Below are 22,395 nucleotides of genomic sequence, written 5' to 3'. Positions count from 1 at the left end.
CATTTACTGTATAACGGTCTATCGAGCATCTCAAAACTTGCCTAAGCATTCTACAACGATGAAAATGTATTACAACAGTCGGGTGGCTTTTTAGTTGGGCATGTCTATCCTCCTCCTGGCTCTTTATTGCGTCCTCTTTCATTGGTGTTCTTGCCTTGACCTTCACTCCTAGTAACAACGTGGCCTCCTATTCTTATCTGTTGATGGCTAATCCTCTGCACTTCCATGGAGACTTTTCCCTCTCATGGCTCTTGGCTCTTTGTAGAGCTCTTTCTTGTTGGTTCTTTTGTTTGCTAGGACCCTCCCAACGAATTTGTCTCTTGTTTGACGACTTACCTTTGTTTGTGTCATGGACTTGGCTTTGCTTTATTGTTACCGCCTTTACACCTGTCAATATTTGTCTCTTTCTTGACACATAAGTATTGTTCCTTGGCCTTGTTATGCCAGCGAGCCTGTGTCAATATGGCACAACATACTATCAAGAATGGGCTAGTTCAGGGAACACACAAATAAATTCATCACAGGGTGGAGGAAGCATCAACTCGCTTTCAAGAACTTACCCTGTCTCCTATTAAGGAAGAACTCACTCATGTTGAATAGAAAGGAACCAACCTGAGGCACCTTCTCTCAAACATGGAGGTAATGATATATTTGGTTGATTGGGTGCTTGATATAGGGCACACATGTGGGCGCTTCACTCAATATATGTGCATGATGGACTTGTACTGGCACGTGAAATTCCTATTTAGCAAGGTTCTCCTTGATCGAAATGCGAAGGGAGAGGGCCTCCACCTCTCCATGGAACATCTACATCGACACATGACAAACTTGAATCAATGATTGATGTGCATAGAGAAGTCTCCTCACTCTTGTTATGTCTTTGGTTTTTCAATCTCTTGTTTACATGTCTTTCTTTTATGGCCCCGAGGGCCTGCATATTAGCATATGTACGGTATATTTTGAATTTTTGGGCAATTTTTTGTCTATTGCCTCTCTTATGCATGTACATTTTTGGATATGATTAGGTTTTCCTAGTGACCAGCCAATATAAAACCAGTGTATTGTTTAGAAGGCAATACAAATATTTATTCCACAAAAAAAAGAAATATACATTTAAACATTTATTTGAATTATAATCATTTATAAATTATAAGCTTTATAATAAAATATTTTTTCCAAAAAGTTATTAATTGTAAAAATAATTTTCTTTTTCAAATGGAAAATATCTTTATATTTTATATAGAGAATATACATGTTTTAGTCCTCTGGAGACTATTTCTTAACAACACACTTAAAACCATTAGATCAAAGCTTAGCCTCAACAAAAAGACTCAAACCCATTTCATCAAAACTTATAATGTAACATCATATCACTCAGGAGAATGAAACTTGAATGAAAAAAATCCTAATCATTCCTTGCATCACCCAAACTAAACTCAATTATTATATATATATAAACTTATAAATTATAATTTTTTATAATTACATATCTATAATAAAAACAATTAAAATTATACTGAGTAAAATCATTTTTAACATTTGTAAATTTGAGATAAAGATTCTTTAATACCCACAACTTTAATATTTTAAGATAACACTTCGAAGGAGGTAGAACCCTCATCTTTTATCTTTAATCATTATCTTTTAACTTTATTCAAATATGATTCTAACTATGCCTTTGATCAATCATATATATACAATAGAGATTGGAGAAATTTAATACTAATAAATAACTTTTTCAAATATCATAAATTTTAATAAAAAAATCATGTTTTACCTTTATGATTTTAAATAAATAATAACATTCTTCATCACGTTACAATGATTTAATAACTAACTTTCACTATTATATTTGAGATCATATTTTCAATTATGTTTTTGGCAATAACGGAATAAATCTCTAAAACTTGGTCTTTTTTACTCGGATCAATATCATTTTCACTATAAGCGATATAAACATGGGAAAAATTAGGTTAATCTTTTTTTCTATATGGTTTACCAAACATTTTTAAAATAATTATTAATCAACTATTACGTAATCGTATTTTAATATTTAAATTATTATTTAATCATATTTTAATAACATTATTAAAATAATTATTTATTAATAAATATTTAATTATAAATTAAAATCTAAATAAATGTTGAAATTATTGGTTTATATTTCTATTCATTAAAATAAGAAAAATAAATATTTTAATGTTGTAGATTTATTTTAAATATAGATTTATCAAATGAAAATAAAATCCAATCTTTTAAGGTGCAAATTTCTTTTAAAATATATAAAAAAATGTTTACATTTGGAGAGCTTTGTTCTATCTTTGCATTTAATAGATCAGACTTAAGACAGATCTATGTTGGCTCTGGTTATATACGCATCATTTGTTAACTCCTTGCTAAGCATGAAACTAATTCAGCATCTCCTTAATTTTGACAATTACCCCAAAAAATGTGTTAAATCACAAGAATAAGAAATCTCTTTCTCTACACATAGAGATCTTTGATATTGAAACACACACATACATGATAATGATATTGAAATATTTTATTTAATGTGCATATTTAAATATTATTGAGAAGTAAGAAATAATTAAAATTTTCAATGAAAGAACTACATATCTCACTCATTCTAAAAAGTAAAAAGTACTTATAGAAGAAACATCAATTACTTTATCTCTCTATATATAAAGTTGGTGTAAGATTATGTTATTTAAAGTAGATATAGATATTGAACTAATCACACATTGCTCATACCAGAAAGTAAAAAGCACTTATGGAACAAATTATTATTTTTAACTATCATTTACTTTATCTCTCTTTATATGTGAAATTCATGTAAAACAATGTTGCCTAAGGTGGACATTGAAGGTTTTATTTCTAGTGGATATTGATTTGTTTTCAAGATTTTATCCTCGTAACTTTTTTAAATTTTTTACATATATGTATTATTTTATTTCTTTTAATCTAATATTATTATACAACATCTATCTATCTCATACTCGTTGTATTCACATTTTTTTTTATGTAATATTTTTTTGTGAGTTAATTTTTGTATTACCTTCGAAATTCAAGATAGATCATTGATAGGCCTTTGTTCAAAAATAAATTGGCCTAGATCCACCACAAAGGAAACCATATTTGTTGGTTGATAATAAGAGAGACATGGAATCAACATAAAGAAATGACAAACAACCAAAACGGTGCCATATCATAACATGATTATAAGATAAAACAAAAAAACTACAAAACAACATACTCAAGAATCTAAAGATTTAATAGGCGCAAGGTCCCCTGCACTTGTACCAGTTGGTGCAAAGGGCCTGAGCTCACATTGGAGGTGACTCTCCAAGTGAGCCAAGCAAGCACCTAATCTCTCCAGACAATACCACTGATAATGTTGCACCATTTGGATCTCGTTTAGGGATGAAATGATATCGTTCCTATGTTCATGTTTCTCCTTCATAACTCAACTTAATACAGTTTTCAACTGCTATAGTAGGGTGATAGAATGTAGGCATTGGTTCCTTCTTCCCATGGTATGACTAGGGCCAAGGAGAAATTTGGAGACCTCCTTGATAACTTTTGAAGCTAAATAGGCCTAGCGATCACTAATGGCATAGGTCTCCAACTGATGAACCTCCTCTGAAATGTTGGGAGAAGTCGATGAGTAATAAATGGAAGCCACTTCCTAGGCCTAGGTCTAAGCACGTGGTTGACATTGTTGGCTACTCCCACTAGCCCCTCCATGACTACCCATCCTCTCACGAGGCATTGAGGTCAAATAAAAAGGATACCATACCTAAAACCAAGGCCTTACTCGACTCCCCCAAAGAGAGAAAAATCTGACCAAGATCCCCTTGACTATGAACTAGTGACAGTAGAGACAACAGAGTCCCACGAGCCACCCCAAAGAAACAACAAACTAATATAGAATTGACTCACGGAAACGACGGCTTGCATCAACTCCAAATAACCATGCAACCATAGGGTGCACGGCGCAGGACAGGCCCAGACCAAAGAGCAGGACACCAACAATATTAAGCCATAAAATCCCCAAAAGGAGAGGAAAAGGACAAAAAATTGAAGATATCATAGGAACCACCAAAGACCTTGAGATCCAAAAGAGAGGGAGACTTCAGGCGTACTGTAGGAGGACTATTGGAAAGGAAGCACTCACAAATATAAAAAGGAAGATAAAATTCATAAAGTATGAGGAAACTATTACCCAAAAACTACTACCTACGATTGTCAGGGCTGACAGAGTCATTAACCTTGGTGTCTAATTGATGGTGCTGAAAAACTATGCTTTAAGATGTTGTAGACTCCACGAAATTTCGACTGACAACTTGAAGATCTAGTACTGAGTTGCCACCCACTCCCCTAAATGGACAAAGTGAGTGCCTGAAATTCGAAAGAAGAAGAATTTGTATGGAGTTGTGGGTTACGACTATTGTTGTACCATAGGCATGCGACCCTCACATTGAAAAACTATGCTTTAAGATGTTGTAGACTCCACGAAATTTCGACTGACAACTTGAAGATCTAGTACTGAGTTGCCACCCACTCCCCTAAATGGACAAAGTGAGTGCCTGAAATTCGAAAGAAGAAGAATTTGTATGGAGTTGTGGGTTACGACTATTGTTGTACCATAGGCATGCGACCCTCACATTGAGAAAGACTGAACATTACTCCATGACTTAGCCAAGTTGTCCTCGGCTTCAAACTCCATTGTGTTGAGAAGATGAAAATATAATCCCTGCAGCGACAGGGGTGGAACCTAAACCAGACATGAATACCATAATATATGCAATAAGAAATCAATTCGAGGGCCTTACAAAGAATGAACCATCACACCAAAGGAAATAAAGCCTCGCATGCTTTGCACATGGGAGGGGTTGGCCATGCAACCCCCCCCTTAACGCAGTGGGAGGTGGTGGGTGGTGAGCACCCTTCTCAACCTGTGCTAACACTTGTCGTTGTGCCATATATTTTTTAAGTAATATGAAATGATATATAAAATATTTTTTAATTATTGAAATAGGAAAAATGGGATTCCTCACATCTCAATATATATATTTTTTGTAGGCCAAAATCTTTTATTAATTCATAAAAAAAGTTACAACATATAGACATGAAGCCCATTACTCTCCCGACTTCACTGTAACTGGATTTGTTAGCTAGGAGAGCATACAAAAACTTAGTGTCATTTTTTACATGATCCCTAGAGTCAAAAAAGGTAGATTGCCTAAAATACATGATGAACTATAAAAAAACCAACATACAACATAATTCAAAGGTGAATGTTTAGTGCTTGAGCAGCCCCCGAGGCCGCAACAGGGTCGGGATCCCTCTGAGCATGAAATTCAATGTAAGTTAGGCGCGCCTTCATCTCTTCCAATAGTTCACTATTTTGGCACTGGCTCTAACACAAAGACACCAGATGGTCCAACATGTTCCACTGGTTATACTAAATCTCATTGAGGAATGCAATCACTTCATTCTTATCATCATAAGATTGTTTCCAAAGGTCTTCTACAACGATGTTGTGGACCTGCTCAACGATAGATTCTACTGTGGGTGGCTGCTCCACTTGACTTGACGACTGGGCTTGAACCTAGGTCACTTCCCCCACCATATCCACACTACCAGTGGCATTCGAATTCGCCACTCCTGCCCTACCAGCTCGCTTGCCTAGTTGGCCCCTTGGTCTTTCTCCCCGCTAGGCTCAACCTCATTGGCACAACATGGATACCGTATCTCCAAGACACCAGGAAGGGGTATTCAAATTACAGGTAAGAGAACCACTTCCCTAGGTCCCACTGCTCCACACCTCCAAATAAGACTAAGCCACACTATGGTTCCAATGTCTCCTGACATGTCCAACGCACCAAGATTGACACTAGCCCTTACAAAATCCAATTAACACCAATGTCGAGAAGGGGATTCTTTGTGGAATCACTAAGATGACAATGCCCTTCAATTGTGTTCCTCGAATACCCCAATTCAAAGCTTTGCAGCAAAAACTCACGCTCCCAGTGAAAAAATTGAGCTAAGCATACCAACCATGTTCCGACCCCAGGACCAAAATGATAATTGAAACAAACAAGAGGTACCACACTTACCACTACACCACCAAGGGTTCGAAAGTCTAGCCAAGAACTGAGCTCCTTATAATGAAGTTGTGCAACAGGAGCTCCCACCCAGATTGAGGAGAGCATTTCAAGCATCCATGAACCCCCTCCCCTGGATACCACACCACCTTGAAATGCACTCAACCAAGCACATAGCCAGGATAAATACGCCAACCACAATCACCAACCAAGATAAAGCTTCCAAAACCAGTGAACATGCATAGGTGTTCCTGTGCATACTCGGCTTTTGTAAAGCCTCCCTCCCTATCACCCATACCAAGAGACCAAAAATGTGTGCAATTGTAGATCATCCAAGGCTTTAAACAAGCGTTCACCTTCTTGATAGTCCGACCATTTGAGCACTACTTATTGTGGCTACCTTGCCACTTTCAAACATGCGTCATTCCCCATTAATTTGATCACCGTGAACCATACATTGCCCCCTCTGTTCATCCACTCCCATGAGGGTCATGTCCCAATAAATTTTAATATTATTAGCTTCCTATTGTTTATTCAATTCAAATATTATTTGAAATGGTATATAAAATAGTCAAAGGATCTTTAGCTTAAGTGATTTGGTGAACAATTGGTTTATTGAGTTGTGGGTTCAAGTCTCCAGAGATTGTGTTTTTTAGTTGGTATGTTTATGAAATTTATAAAATAGTTATGGTTGGTGTAATAGTAACTGTCCATCTTTCCAAATTATAAATTTCCCAAAATATTTTATAATACAAATTTAAATATTCTATAATATATTAAAAATTTAACAATCACAATAAAATTGTCCACAATTATTTAAAAATTAATTATTAAAAACCTAATATCTTTTTTTTTTTTTTAAATTCTGCAAAAAATAATATCTAAATGAACTGATATCATTAAAAGTTTATGCGAAACTACTTTGAATTTTTATATAGATAGTTTTGAAATCTCAGCAGAGAAGTTGAGAAGAGAGCCATCTTTGAAGTTCAAAGGTAAACGAAGTAATATGATTGAAAGTTTACATAAAATTATTTTTATTTTTAAATAAATATATTTGAAATTTTATGAGAAGAGTTTTTTTTTTTTTTAAATAAATATATTTGAAATTTTATAGGAGTTACAAATAAAATTAAATTATCTTAAAAATCAGTTAAGTTAGACTAGGTTTCACAAAATCTTGATAATTTACTCCTCTAATAAGTTAACCCCAACCTAAATTTAATTTAATGATAGCTTCAAAGAAGATAAAACTTTATTTAATTTAATATATTTTTAATTTTTCAGTGAATTAAATACTACTTAATATAAACCTTTCTGCTCAATGTAATTTAATTCTTTAATTTTTCTAATAAAATGTATTTTAATTTTTTCCCCTTTTACTAATTACTATAATTTATATGATATAATTTGATTTCTCTAACAATTTTTTTAAAATTCTTTGAAATGATTTTTATTATAATGAAAAGAAATTATATTGAGACTTACCAAAACAACTAGTGCATGAGTCAAGACAAAAAGTAGACTATAGTCATGTATTTCCTTCATAGTCACATAATTGTGTTATTCAGTTGAAGGAACTATTAAAAAAAAAATTACAATATCTTTCTTTGACCGCCAAAAAAAATTATGTAAACATTTTCTATTTCTATTCAAAAAGATGGGAGTCACCATATACCATAAAGAGTTACATGCCATATGACTATACTCCAAAAGGAGACAAAGAACTACAAAATTGATGTTGCCAGGGAACCACCAGAAAACAATGCCAAGAGTGCATCTAGAATAAGAGTCGGGAATGCCATTGATACGGAGGAAAACAAAATCCAAGAGTGCAACAGGTAGTAGCCAACCATAACAATTCCATCATCATTTGCAAGATGACACTGATTAAAGGAGACTAGTTGAAGATGAGAACCAGTGAAGGAGGCGTTGAATTTTGTTGAGGAGAGGTAGCGATCAGAGGTGCCATAACCAAAGGCACTTCATTTATAACTGCAGGAGCTTCACAATCCTCCACATGATGATAGTCCACTGATTCAGTATCCAAGTAGAGACTATGTATTTCTCCACTCTAGTAAGTTTGGGGTCAATTCCATCGAGGTTAATGAAGCAAAGATTCCTTAGTATCCTTTTCATGTCTTCCTGCCCTACAAACAATAGATGCAAACAATAGATAATTGTCAACTTGTTTGTCTTTTATATCCATGTGTAAGAAGATATCAAGTTATTGGAGTGAAGAAAGTATAAGCCGCATTTTGTAAACCGCATGTGTTCCTGTACCCAATTAAATCTATGTCCAAAGACTTCAAAATCAGAGAAACAAGATCCCCTCCAAACTCTTTCTACTCTAATAATAAGATCTCTTTTCGAACTTTTTGAAAGATAAAATAAAAAAATTCACCACTAAATCTCATCCAAAAACCTTAGTGTGGATAAGAAGAGAGTTGACCGTCCCCCTTCAACTAAACTGACGTTGTCGTGGAGCCATGAAACTAGAAATACCCCCGAAAACACACTCATTTAGTGACCCAAAGCAAAAGACGATTATTTTTTAACCAGAAGTAACATTATTTTTTAAAATAAAACGTTCATGTAAAACATAGATTCACGTTACAACGTTTTGAGTATGATATACCCCCTTTCTTGAAATATACTTATTTAATTCAGTAGTATCTTTTATTTAAAATTCTTCACTCTCTATTCACTTTGTACATCTTGGATTACTTATTCCTTTAATTAAAATAATTAATTAACACATTTATAAAAATTTCTGTTTCATACATTTATTATACCTTCAGTTTTGATGAATTCACAATCACCATATAATTTATTATACCTTCAGTTTTGATGAATTCACAATCACCATATAATTTATTATACCTTCAGTTTTGATGAATTCACAATCACCATATATAATAATCAAATTAGAAAGTATACTCCAAGTCGGGTAATAAGGAATAAGGACGTGTGGTCCCTTGGGGATTTCGAGGGAACAACACGCTGGTGATATAGACTGCGTAGCATGCAGCTCTCATGGGTTTGAATGTTCATTGGTGGGTTAATTAATATAGTGACGAACAATATTGGAATTTGCTCTATCAGTGAGTTGGGTACATCTTATGTTTTATATATTGAGAGCTCCTGAGATTTTTTACCTGATTGTCTCTGTTAAATGATAGAATTCGCAGAAGAGAAATGATCTGAATGATCATTTTATTTCCTCTCTGTGGTTGGAGAGAAGACGTGGAGCAAGAGACAACATCATTCTTCACATCCTTTGTTTGCAAGTGAGATAAGTTTGTTAGTGGTCAAAAAAATGTTGCAGTTTGTTAATTAATTGCAAAAACATAGTTGCAGGTTGAAAGCATGCAAGCATAATCTAAATGAAAATAACAATAATAATCATTTCGATGGGAGTGAAGATTTAGAACATGGAACACCGTCATTCTTCAAATCTTTTGTTGGAGATAGTTTTAAACTGAGAATCAATTAAAATAGTGATCATTTGATTTCTTAATTGCAGTGGAAGAAGAGCTGAAGCACGTGACAAAAATGGTTTCCAGTTTTTCCTTTGACATTTTTCAAGAAAACTAAGGTATGTTTGCCTGACATATTAGATATGAAAATATGTGGAATTGTTAGTAATGTTAGCATTAAGAAAATGACAATAATGGTCATTTCATTTCTGATTTGTAGGGGAGAGAAGAGCTGGATCAAGGGGCGACATCGTTCTTCAGATCCTCGACATAGAAAGTATGTTTATTCCTTGTCAAAGCTCCAGAATGGTTGCAAGTTGAAATAGTAATTGAAAACTTGCCTAATGTTGTATTGTTGTATTTTAGTATGTTTTAAGTATGTTGGTTCACTCCCTGGATTGCAATAATAATCTTGAATCGAGAGTTCTCAAGGCAAAGGTTTTTGGCCATTGTCTGCATTATTGACATAATATTATGATGAGAGAATCCAAGGTTAAGCTTAGGCTTTGGGACTTGTATGTTGAGTTTCAGTGGAGAGTGAGTTGGGGTTGTTGAGGGCTATGAATAATGTCAATTTGAGAGATCCTATGTTTTAATGGTTGACATACATTTCGGCACGATTTTCCAAATGATTTATTTCTGGCAATAATCGACTTTGGATGGCAGGGGATTAATTCAGAAATACTTTGTGGAACCTCTCCTGTATTCAGATATGGAATATCCTATGCATGATCGACATATGAACAGATCGAGCTATCTACCGGGGCATCCTTTTTTGAAGAAAAATATCAAGCATTACTCCAACTTCCATCAGATATTGTTAGTTGGAGAAGGGGACTTTTCTTTTTCTTTATCTCTGGCTAATGCATTTGGGTCTGCAGAAAACATGGTTGCCACCTCTCTTAACAGTAGAGGTCTCAAACGTTTCCTCCAATTTTTCTATGTGTTTTTTTTTGTTGTGTTTATGATTGCTATTGTTTACGTTTTGTGTTATGATTTAGTTTCTATATTTATGCCCTTGATGCAGAGAAGCTGCTACAGTTTTATAATTCAGCCCATGAGACACTCTCAAAGTTGGAAAGGCTTGGAGCACTGGTATTGCATGGCGTTGATGTAACCACAATGGAGGAGCACCATATCATAAGGAAGATGAAGTTCCATAGAATTGTCTACAACTTCCCTCATGCAGGATTTTGTGGACAGGAATACCATTCAACAGTTATCAAGTAAGTTTTCTTTAGACCTTATATAATTTCCTGCTCCAACAACATTTATGAAAGTGACATAATCCTTTTGTTAAATAAAGGTATTTATTTTGCAAGTGGAAATTAGGGAATCTAACCACAAATGCATGAAAAAATATTATAGTTGGTCAAATTTGTTTTTCTGTACTTTGCAGCAAGCACAGCCACTTGTTGAAGATGTTTTTCAAAAATGCAAAGACTATGGTAAGCGAAATTGGAGAAATACATGTTACTCACAAAGAAAAAGACCCATACAATAAGTGGGAGTTAGTGAAACAAGCAGAAGAATGTGGCTTACTTTTGAAAGAGTCGGTTAACTTTACAAAAGAAGATTATCCTGGCTACGTTAATAGAAGGGGAGCTCCACCCAAAGCTGGTGGAACATTCTTCTTGGGAGAGTGTCGAACTTATAAGTTTGTCCTATGGTAAAAGCATTCTGGAACAAGCTTTTTGTATAAGACATCTTCCTTTGTAGGATAGCATTGTTACATACATTTTCTTATTTGAAATTTCCATTTTGCAGTCCAGACATTCTTTACAAGCGCGAAATAATGGCCATACAAGCAGTATTGCCAAACAGTTCTTCCAAAATCTCTGCAGAAAACTTTCAGATAGCTATTTTGGAACCGGAACTTCAAAGGCATGTGAGGATGTCAGGTTGAATGGCAAAGGCATATGCAGAGACTTCAGTTAACTACTTGAAGAAGCTTTCAGACAAAGAATTTGCAAGGCAAAGGATTGACACCCTCAATCAAGTTGCACAAGCTTGAAGAGTAAAAGCAACGATTGCTGAGCAATTAGATGCAGCTTTAGAGTTAAAAGAAGATGCATTTAAGAGAAAAGAGACAATACTTGAGGAGGCTATTTTGGAACTTCAATCTGAAAGTCGAGCAAGGAAAAATGCTGAAACAGACAAAGCCCATTTGGAGGCATGTTTAAACCACTTGCAGTTAGTTTTAGTTGAGGAACTCAACGAAAATGATGAATTAAAGAGGCAGAGGGATGCGGCCCTTTTGAAAGAAGATGCAATTCTGAGAAAAGAGGCACGCCTTAAGGAAACTATTTTGGAGCTTGAATATGAAAGACGAGCAAGGGACGATGCTGAAACAGAAAAAGCAGAATTAGAGGCATTGTTAAGCCACTTGAAGATGATATTAATCGAGGAACTCAATAAAAATAATGAATTAACAAAGCAAAGGGATGAGGCCCTCCATCAAAGGGAAGAAGCTGGCAGACTAAAAAGAAACACTGCCATACAGATGCAGAAAGGAATGATGCCCTCATTTGTGTCTTCTTCTGTGGCTTTTGCATTATTTTTATTTCATAAATGTAGAAATAAAATTAAAGGAGCCTCCAAGAATGAGAAATACTGTAGCAATGACGATTATATAGTATAACCTGCTTTCCATTCCTCTGTATATTAGTGTGGAGCTAGTGTGCTCTTTTAGCATTGATATGTTGCTCTATAATGACAAACTCTGGCCAAAGAGCTACTACAGTGAGTTATTTGTCAGACAAGTATGCACTATGTAGCTTGGCCTCAGGGCTCCTTCTTGTTTGGGATGACTAATTCTTGTTTTGTTTGTAATTATATTAAAAGATGTAATTGCTACTGTATTGTTCGATGGGAGGGAGGTAGAAATAGTCTCTATGTGAATAGCATTCTGTGTTGGCCTTAAAACAAAGTTTGATAAACTTATATGTTACAGTTATTTTGTTAAATAAAACATATAAACAAAATGTTGATATGCGTAGACATGTTTACTTTCCAATTTTTATACATGGTATTAGAATTGATAAAATCCTGATGATCTCCAAATTTTTCTACATGGTATCATGCAAATTCTACATTGTATATCTAAGATAAACGAGTGGATTGTTTTTATAAATGATTTTTATTATGTGTTTTTGATCATTTGTTTAACCATAGAGGTTATGAGATCATGTGCATGGTGGGTTGCTCAATTTGTCATAATGGAAAACATTAAGATCTACGGGTTGAGCATGAATGTTTTTTGTAACTGTGTTTTTTTAATTGAAGAAATTGTATTTGAAACAATTCTATTTGAGCATAGTATTATTTAGAATTGGACTAATACTAAACATCCCCACCTAATCGATCGTTGGCCTACTTCCTCAAGACTCTTATAATTGTTTTTACATGGATGGCTGGCTGAGATATAAATCTAAGATACAAATCCGCGTGTCCATCTTGCCCAAAGTGTGGATTGTTAAATTGACTAGACAAAGATGACGGTAATCTGCTATTAGTGTTGGTAATGATAGTAAACTATCCGTAATGATCTTGCTTGAGTTGTCGCCAGATGCTTAGTTCATGAAATGAGCTGTACATGGAAGCCGTAATTGAGCAGAGATGCATGGGCCTGCGTATTGCTAGATGTCTCAAAATCAGCGAGGTGTTGAGATGTCGCTGATGGGAGCATGTTCCATTGCATTTTATTTTTTCAGTACGAAAAAGCACAATTTGTATTAATATCGGAGTAGAAATTTACAAATGTCAGTTGTTGTTCAAAACATAAGCCATTTTGTCATTGCAAGTACCTCATAACCTCAATAAGAAATAGCAAGTGATACAGTGATTCTCTGATTAAACTGTGTATATGTTATAGACAATTTTGTGCCTTACAGCAACAGGTATGAATTGTCAATAATCCAAGGGATCCAAAGTTCCCTAAACATGATGTTCCCACCCCTAGAGGAACAAGGTCAGCAAACCAACAGCTCTCAGATTAGTTCTCCACCTGAAAACACTCAAAAACAAGCAATCCTGAAATCAAAGCAGGTGCTCCACTAGGCTTCTGCGCTGAAACACAACTCCTCCATGGTGTACCTGCGTTGCAAAGCAGGTAGAACAAAGGCCACCTGCGTTGAGCGAGATTGGACAAGTGGCACACTGAGTCATTGCTCCAAAAATGACACTTGGATCAGGGATTTCGCCTTGTGATGAGTCAGAGGCTCTGTTTCTCTAAGTGGAAGCAAAGTTCTCCAAGTGGACTCAAGAACTGAAGATCAACTGAAGAGAGAGAGGACACAAGGCAGCTACACATCAGTTGCAAGCTGACTCATCCTTTCTCAATTCATCTATATATTGAGCTCTCTCCTATGAGCTCAGGGAGGCTGGAATTTTGTGCAAAGTAATTATATGCTGTTAGTTTCACTATAGAGCTATTGGGTGATTGCTTGAAGGAGGTGAAGAGGAGAAATTCTTTCTGCTGGGAGGTGTTGCTGGATTGGAACCTTCAATGGTTGTAACACTCTCAGAACCTTTACTTCTTCATTAATAAAAGCTATTGAGGTTCTTCTATATGCTCTTGTTTCAATGATATATTGTGATAATTGTATATTTGATTTACACTAATCCCTGAACCAGTTATGATTGCATGTTGCTTGTAGTTTCCTTCTTTGCTATTTTGCAGGATCTCATTGTAGCTGGGCCAGCAATAGAGCAAGGAGCTGGGAGCAAGCAGCCATAGAGAAGAGTTTGGATTCGACATTAAGCGCAAGGCAACGGTTAGTGCATTCTTTCATTCTCTTTTGCTTTCATAAAGAAGTAAACCTTCAGTAGTTTCCTTTACAGTTGTTGCTGAGGTACTATCACCCTTAGAGTGGGATAGGGTCATCCGAATCGGATATTTTTCCCTACAACAAACTGGTGACTCCGCTGGGGATCGTATCTGTTTGATTGTGTTTGTAGTATTTTGCTATTCATTTCCTGAACAAAAGAGTACCAAATCGAAAAGCTTTTGACTATATCAAAAAGCGAAGTAGAGGGCAGCTACTCTAGCTCATTTCTGAGCATGTTCATGATTTGAAGAGCTGATCTACAAGGATCCTTGTAAGCTCTTAGTGATAGCTTTTCATCCTCCTAATCATCCCTTTGAGTGTGCTTGACTGATTGCTTCTGATTTGAGCAAAAACTGTGCATTTTTGAGAAAATTGTGACCCGGAAACTGTGAAAACGCAACTTTCGTTTTCCAAAGCAGGTAGTACACAGGCTACCTGCTTTGCAACGCAGGTCCCGAAGGGGCTACCTGCGCTGAGAGCCAGACTGGCTGTGCAGCACCTGCGTTGGCCCAATTTTGCCTAGTGCTGTTGGGGTTTCCTCCCTTTCTCTTGCCTGTTTTCACCATAGATTTGGCTGCCAGTTACCAGTCTTGTACCTGTTCTGAAACCAACATTACTTGCCATCATTCCGCCTCTGTTATATAACGAAATTGTACTTGTTCTTTTGTATTTCTTATTTCATTTACAATTTCCCATACAAAGAGTAAACTAGTCTTGCTTTGACCTCTTAGATCTGAACCTGTGTTAGGCATTTTGCTGGTCTAAAGAGTTAGCTTGTGTGCTGTCCATAGCTGATTAGTCTTTTTACTTTCGTCATTATGGTTTGATTTCATGTATTTCCAGTGATTAAACAAGTAAATCTTAAGGTGTCTTTTGATTTTGGACAAACTTGTTTGTTTTCGCTTTAAATCGAAATCAAAGTTATATAACAACTTTCTTTTTGTAACCCAGCAACATTAAGAAAGGGAAAAGAAAATACATGCATTGTGCATTTTGCATTTGAAAAAGTTTGCATGATGATTTAGGAGAAATTGCATTAGTGTGTGCTCTATGATCTGTGTGAAAAGATTTGCCTTTCTTCTCCTCAGTAGTTAAGATTTTCAAAGTTGAAAGATTGAAAAGATTGCTTCTCATCTTAGACTGCATTCAGGAATTTGTTACATACATCTCGTGGTGATCCTTAAAGGCAAACTGCTAAGCAAGATCAACATTAAAATAAATTCAATTTACATAACAACGCTTTGTAACATAACGCAAACATATAGAGGTCTAGGTAGAGACGTGTTCCGGCGTCGTTAAACATAGTGACTGTCGATCTCTACGAAGGTGGGTGATTCCTCCTGAGAGTCGGTGGCACTAATACGGACTTGTGCTCCCACGTACCGTCGCGTATATATTGGGAGACCCCTATAGGAACAAAGCCTTTATCCATAGGAAGCTGTGTCGGCCGCCCTACTGATCGCGATGCAGTGAACACAGCATTCACGAAGATCGACCACCCGTACCGTAAAACGTATTCTGTGGTTTCGCGAAAAGTTTGGCACACCCTCTGCCTAGAACTCCAGAGAAGTTTCTTTTGGCCTTTTTCAAACTCTATAACTGAAAAAGTCCATCCGAGCATTTGTCACTTCGGGCTCGTTAATACATCGAAGGAGACTAGAGTCATCTTTAGCTTTTTCTCGACTCTTAAAACATGAAAAAGCAAAGTTGTGTCTAAAGCGTCGTTAATAAAATTTATTTTAAGCGGAACATAATCACCTGTTATTCCCACGTTGATCTTTCAGTTGAAAAGTATGGAGCCCACCAACCAAGGAAGTAACCTTGGCGGAAGTCCCAATCCCTTCTCCTCTTGGGGAGATGTTGGTGCGCCTCATATGGCCACATTGTCACTTCCAGGATTGACAATTGGCCTACCTGTATGGCTCTTTTCAACTAATGTAGTTCAGATCGCCACTAATCCTGAGCAGTCGAATCAACAGTCAGACCAGTCTAGAACTACCCACCAGCCTTCCACTTCTTACAATTCTTCCTCTGATCCTTCATCTTCACAAGGTAGAGCCGGCAAAGGTCAGCCTCCCATGGAGAAGAAGGAAAAGAAGAAGAAAGAAAAGAAGCAGAAGGGGCCTATGGCGAAGGCGACTGGGGGCAAGCAAAAGACAACTGACAAAAATCCACACACTGCACCGACCGGGCCTAAATCGCCATGTGTCATTTGCAAAGGGACCCATTTCCATCGTGATTGTCCTTGTATTCCCCGGATACTAAGGGACTGGTCCCCAAGGTTGCACAATTCGGTAGCATCAACCTCTGGTAGTCATGTTGATTGCAGTCCGTCAACTAGCGAGAGTGAAGGACGAAGAGGGAGACCAAGATCACCCTGTATGTTGTGTGAAGGCGATCATGCCATCCACCGATGTCCATTCTTAGATGAGGCAAAGAGAGTTTTGGAAGATCGTCCGGTTTCACCGTTACGACTTCCTCCTGGATACCAAAAACTCGCGCCTAATCCCTCGATAGTTGAAAATCCAGCTGGCCCGCTCAAATGGTCAGCTGAAGTGTCAGTCATTGAGAATGAACCTGCTGAATCCAGACCAGACGAAAGTCTAAAGGTCGAAACGGCAGTTGACCCGGTTCTTCCTTCAGAGGTTTCATCCTCAAATGACACCGTCGTTGAAGATTCATCTTCAAATGACACCCTCACTGAAGAGGATAAGGATGACACCGTCCATATTCTTTTCATCAACACAGACTCTGATGAGCATCAGGGCAATGCGCCCATTCCTTTATCGCAGGAAGGAACATCGTCAGGGTCGTATCCGGCCGTATATTCGGTCCCACCACCAAGCAACCTAGTTGTATCCTTTGATTGGAATCAACTAGGCAGACCCCGGTTACCAGCCAGTATCCCATTCAGAATCATCGTCCAAATCTACAAAATGGTGATGGCTGGAACTATCATTGATGAAGGGGCATCTGTGAGTATCCTTTCCTCTATTGCTTGGAAAGCACTGGGTTCCCCGGCGCTTTTACCTGAGATGAGAAATCTATCAGGTTTTGATAAAGGAACCAGTCACCCGTTAGGGATTCTCCCCAATGTTCCAGTTACATTGAAAGGGAAGACAGTTCATATGAACATCATGGTCGTCTAGGGACCCTTATTTTATAACTTACTCCTTGGACGAGACTATATATATTGCATGGAGGCGATAGTGTCCTCACTCTTTAGAGTTATGTGTTTTCCGCACGAAGGAAGAATGGTCAAGCTCGTAGACCAACTTTCATTTTCAGGATCACGCATCGCAAATAGTCAAATACCATCCCTTAACGGTTTATTCACTCAAGGAATGCCTCCACCCCCGGTTCTACTTCCCGATGAATGCGAGTGATTCGGAAAGAAAGAACTGGGACCCAGGGGGCATGCACCCTGGCCTGCCTTGGGCAGAGGAAACCTTGGGTATAAAGTTAATTTCCGCAGAAGAATGGACTAGTCTGTACCCCGTCAAAAGAGGGTTGTTCTAGGATAAAGTTCTTTTGTTAAAGTTATGTGAGTGATACAAAGTTCGCTCCCTTTGTCTAAAAAAGTAGGCTCTCCTAAGGGAGGAGATCCATTTGTGACGGCAAGTAGCCACCATCTTTGAAGTCAAGCCTCACCCTTTAAAACATATGTTTTGAAGGATAAGTAGGGGCAGTCTCCAAAGAAAGAGATGAAATTGCTGCAACAAGTAGTCACCATCCTTAGCAACCTAATGATAGACATCGTCGGAAAAAGAGTTTAGTTTGCGGCAGCAAACAAAACCATTTTTCGGATAATAAGTAAGAGGAAGAGCCTTGAAATTATACTTTATACCTGGGGGCATGCGAACCTTTTGGAGTGCAAGCACGGGACGACTATTTATTTTTTAAATTTTTAGGTCCTCCCTTTAAACCTGTAGGTCTAACCCGTTAAACTCGTAGGATTAGCCGTTTCCAGCTTGCATAAAGAAAGGATGTGGGGCAAAAGTTAAAACTTGCCAAATTGGAGTAGCTAATGAGGTATAGCTCCTTAAATAAGAATACCTCACCTGAGGCGTTCCTTGTATTAAGACTGGTATAATTGAGCAAGGTTTGAACGCATTCAAGCTCGTTAAAAAATGAACTGCCCCTTAAAGTTTAGGGGGCATATGCCTCGTCTGCATTATTATGCTGGGGGCATCCATAATCGAGCAGTTTTTGTACAGAGTTCATGCTCGTTAAAAAATAAACATAAATTGTGAGCAATCTTTCCCTACAGTTCAAGCTCATCCAGAAAAAATGAACCGGTAAATAACCTTGAGAAATGTAACCTTTGACTGCCATATTAAAGCCCTTGGTCGTGTTCTTGCAGTCTCACCTCCATCCGTTCATTTGGCCAATCGTTCATCTCCATATGTTTGTTTACCCATTTTGAGGAACAGCTGCGAAGAGTGATTTCACTTAGCCATCCTTGTGACACTGCCGTGATTGGAAAATTCCAACCTGTACCTGGAATCTGCTGCTATCCCTGTTCATCACTCGTTCCTCAAAAGACGAGTCTTCTTTGAGCTCTTTTCACTGACTCGTAAAATATGAAAAGTTTGTCGAGTTTTGGCCTTCCAGCTCGTTAAAGCGACTGGAAAGCTATCCCTCCTCTAGATTTTAATCTTTTTGGACCTGAGGGATTATTGCACAAAAAGATCGAGCGCTTGTTTTGTTCGGCTCGTTAAAGCAATCGAAAATTCATCCCTTCTGTATTGTTTTATACTTTTTCGGACTTAAGGGATTAGATGACGAAAAAGGAATTTTGGAGTCGACTTTATGTACCTTTTCAGACTCTCTAAAAATGAAAAGGACCGAGTTATCCTTGTCGTTAGACTCGTTAAATTTATTAAATAGCGACAAACTTGTCTTTAGACGAGAACGAGTTTCCCTATCGCTAGGCTCGTTAAAACATAGCGATGGGCTTGCCCGAAGGGCAGGTTATAGAACAAGCATATGTTATCCTCCTCAAGCTTGACAAAAATAAAGAGGTACTGGTCAGCAATGACTGGGGAAAAATTGGGAGAACCTCACAGCTTTAATGGTAGTAAGTCGCTCTTGAACATGACACTTTGTCCTCCGTATCACATCGGGTTGGGTTGTTTCATTCACCGGTCTCATAACCATGGTCCTCGCCACACCATCCACATTTGGGGTAATGCTACCAATCCATCACATCAGTGTCGTTATATCTTCAAGAGATGTTGTTCTGCAAAGAGTCAACCGTGTCCCATCCACTGCCATACATTGTCCTTCATCCATTTCATGACCGCCACCCTGAATCATACATCACAGTTTGTTTTCACCTCATCACAATCACTAGCTCCGTTCCACGTCACTGATGTGGGATTCATTAAGGCCCTCCTTTGACGGATCGCTCCTTGTCGACATCAGCTCACTATCCAAGGAGTTGATCTAGGAACACCCCCTTCAGTACTTTGAAGCTTGCATGCCTCAATGGCAAGTTTCTCACTTCCGGCGACAGGTATACATCAATGACCTTCGACCAGAAGATTTTGCATGGTGGTCAACGCCAAGTCCTTTATTCCCACCATGTGAATTGTACTGCCGTACCTTGAAGGTCATCATCCTTATCGGTGATTCCTCTCGCGCTTGTTAACGGTTTACATCATTGACCGGTAATCAAGCGATGTCTTTTCATGTTCGACTTCAAGAAATTCTCACATGGATCGACTTGTACATCGAGTGAAGATCGGAAGAGATTGAAGACCCCGGATCTAGTTTCATCCATCCGGGCTGCGATATGTATTCAGGATATAAAGACATTTGATATGTACATCATTACAGCAGATGATCATCCTTCTCAAAGGATGATAATTTCAGCAGAGAATTATCAGTCTACCATCAGACGATCGTCTGTTCTATGTACCAAAATGTATTTATAAAGCTGAGCATGGGAATGCCCGCCTCAGCTAGATCATGAAAAAGTATGAAAGAATAATGTATTGTATTGTATCTTATTACAGGACACTTCTCAGCAGATTGAATGAACTTCGGATCCTCCTAATAAAGCATTTCACCCGATAAACGACCTCATACTTTAGGGGGCATCTGTTATAGACAATTTTGTGCCTTACAGCAACAGGTATGAATTGTCAATAATCCAAGGGATCCAAAGTTCCCTAAACATGATGTTCCCACCCCTAGAGGAACAAGGTCAGCAAACCAACAGCTCTCAGATCAGTTCTCCACCTGAAAACACTCAAAAACAAGCAATCCTGAAATCAAAGTAGGTGCTCCACTAGGCTTCTGCGCTGAAACACAACTCCTCCATGGTGTACCTGCGTTGCAAAGCAGGTAGAACAAAGGCCACCTGCGTTGAGCGAGATTGGACAAGTGGCACATTGAGTCATTGCTCCAAAAATGACACTTGGATCAGGGATTTCGCCTTGTGATGAGTCAGAGGCTCTGTTTCTCTAAGTGGAAGCAAAGTTCTCCAAGTGGACTCAAGAACTGAAGATCAACTGAAGAGAGAGAGGACACAAGGCAGCTACACATCAGTTGCAAGCTGACTCATCCTTTCTCAATTCATCTATATATTGAGCTCTCTCCTATGAGCTCAGGGAGGCTGGAATTTTGTGCAAAGTAATTATATGCTGTTGGTTTCACTATAGAGCTATTGGGTGATTGCTTGAAGGAGGTGAAGAGGAGAAATTCTTTCTGCTGGGAGGTGTTGCTGGATTGGAACCTTCAATGGTTGTAACACTCTCAGAACCTTTACTTCTTCATTAATAAAAGCTATTGAGGTTCTTCTATATGCTCTTGTTTCAATGATATATTGTGATAATTGTATATTTGATTTACACTAATCCCTGAACCAGTTATGATTGCATGTTGCTTGTAGTTTCCTTCTTTGCTATTTTGCAGGATCTCATTGTAGCTGGGCCAGCAATAGAGCAAGGAGCTAGGAGCAAGCAGCCATAGAGAAGAGTTTGGATTCGACATTAAGCGCAAGGCAACGGTTAGTGCATTCTTTCATTCTCTTTTGCTTTCATAAAGAAGTAAACCTTCAGTAGTTTCTTTTACAGTTGTTGCTGAGGTACTATCACCCTTAGAGTGGGATAGGGTCATCCGAATCGGATACTTTTCCCTACAACAGTATAGGGGACTAAAAGGAGATAAGCTAGATACAAAATTACAGCCAGCAGTGGTATGCCTATTTTAGGATACTGTATGGTCTTGTTGAAAAAAAAACCATCTATGATGGGGAAGAAAATCCCTCCTCGTAGAGGACATTGTTTTATGCCCAGTGGCCAGGCAGCCAAATAATCTCCAACAGAAACAAAACCAGACTTCAGTAGTGCCCAAGAGAGAGCCTATATTCCTGGAAAAAGAAGGTCCTCCATGACATAGGTGTTGTTCTCCCAGTTGATTTCCATGTACCATTTACCAGATTCTTGGAACATACCTTTTTTTGATAGTCTGTCAGCTTGCATATTTTGGGATCTGCCTATGTGCTGGATTGAGTAGCCATTTTGAAGTTGCCAAAGGACCTCTATTCTCTTCATCCATCCTAGTAAAGAAGGGGTGTTGATGGAAGCCTTTCCTAATACATGGTCGATTATGATCTTGGAGTCTCCATATACATGTAGGAAAGGGATATTTAAGAAATTGCTGAACCACAATAGGCCCCAAAGAGCCATTGCTTTCGCCTTGTTGTTGGTGCCATTTCCTCCATTCCAGAGAATATTCTAGGTTAGTTGTTCAGTTATGGATATCCAAACCCCACAAGCACATAACCCTTTTTGTGCAGTACCATCAAAAAATCCCATTGGATACATTAGCAGTGAGTTAATGTGCCCACGGGGATTGTTACTTGGCCATTTGGGCTGGGGGAAAACATTGTAGTTTGTTACAATTCTGTGAAAGACCTGCTGGAAATCCTCTCTCGTGTTCTGGAACAAGAAGTTGTTCCACCATTTC

General features: G+C 37.8%; 1 protein-coding gene across 1 annotated transcript; it reads left to right on the top strand.

Moving 5' to 3' along the window:
• The first annotated feature begins 10,622 nt into the window (after positions 1 to 10,622).
• Positions 10,623 to 11,371, top strand: LOC149172708 (heavy metal-associated isoprenylated plant protein 41-like). The gene is made up of 2 exons (XM_089427794.1): positions 10,623 to 10,815; positions 10,989 to 11,371. The coding sequence occupies exons 1-2, from the start codon at positions 10,712 to 10,714 to the stop codon at positions 11,260 to 11,262; spliced, it is 378 nt and encodes a 125-aa protein (XP_089283920.1). The 5' UTR covers positions 10,623 to 10,711; the 3' UTR covers positions 11,263 to 11,371.
• The last annotated feature ends 11,024 nt before the right edge of the window (positions 11,372 to 22,395 follow it).

Source organism: Pinus tabuliformis, chromosome 4_2 (genome assembly GCF_031772625.1).
Source record: "Pinus tabuliformis cultivar Carrire ecotype Pingquan chromosome 4_2, CPIR1, whole genome shotgun sequence".
NCBI lineage: Eukaryota > Viridiplantae > Streptophyta > Pinopsida > Pinales > Pinaceae > Pinus > Pinus tabuliformis.
This window is presented reverse-complemented; position numbering and strand designations above follow the sequence as displayed.

Coding starts and splice junctions, on each gene's coding strand:
- LOC149172708 (XM_089427794.1), top strand. CDS start 10,712: ATGGAGGAGCACCATATCATAAGGAAGATGAAGTTCCATAGAATTGTC. Junction 10,816..10,988: donor TACCATTCAACAGTTATCAA/GTAAGTTTTCTT, acceptor TGTACTTTGCAG/CAAGCACAGCCACTTGTTGA.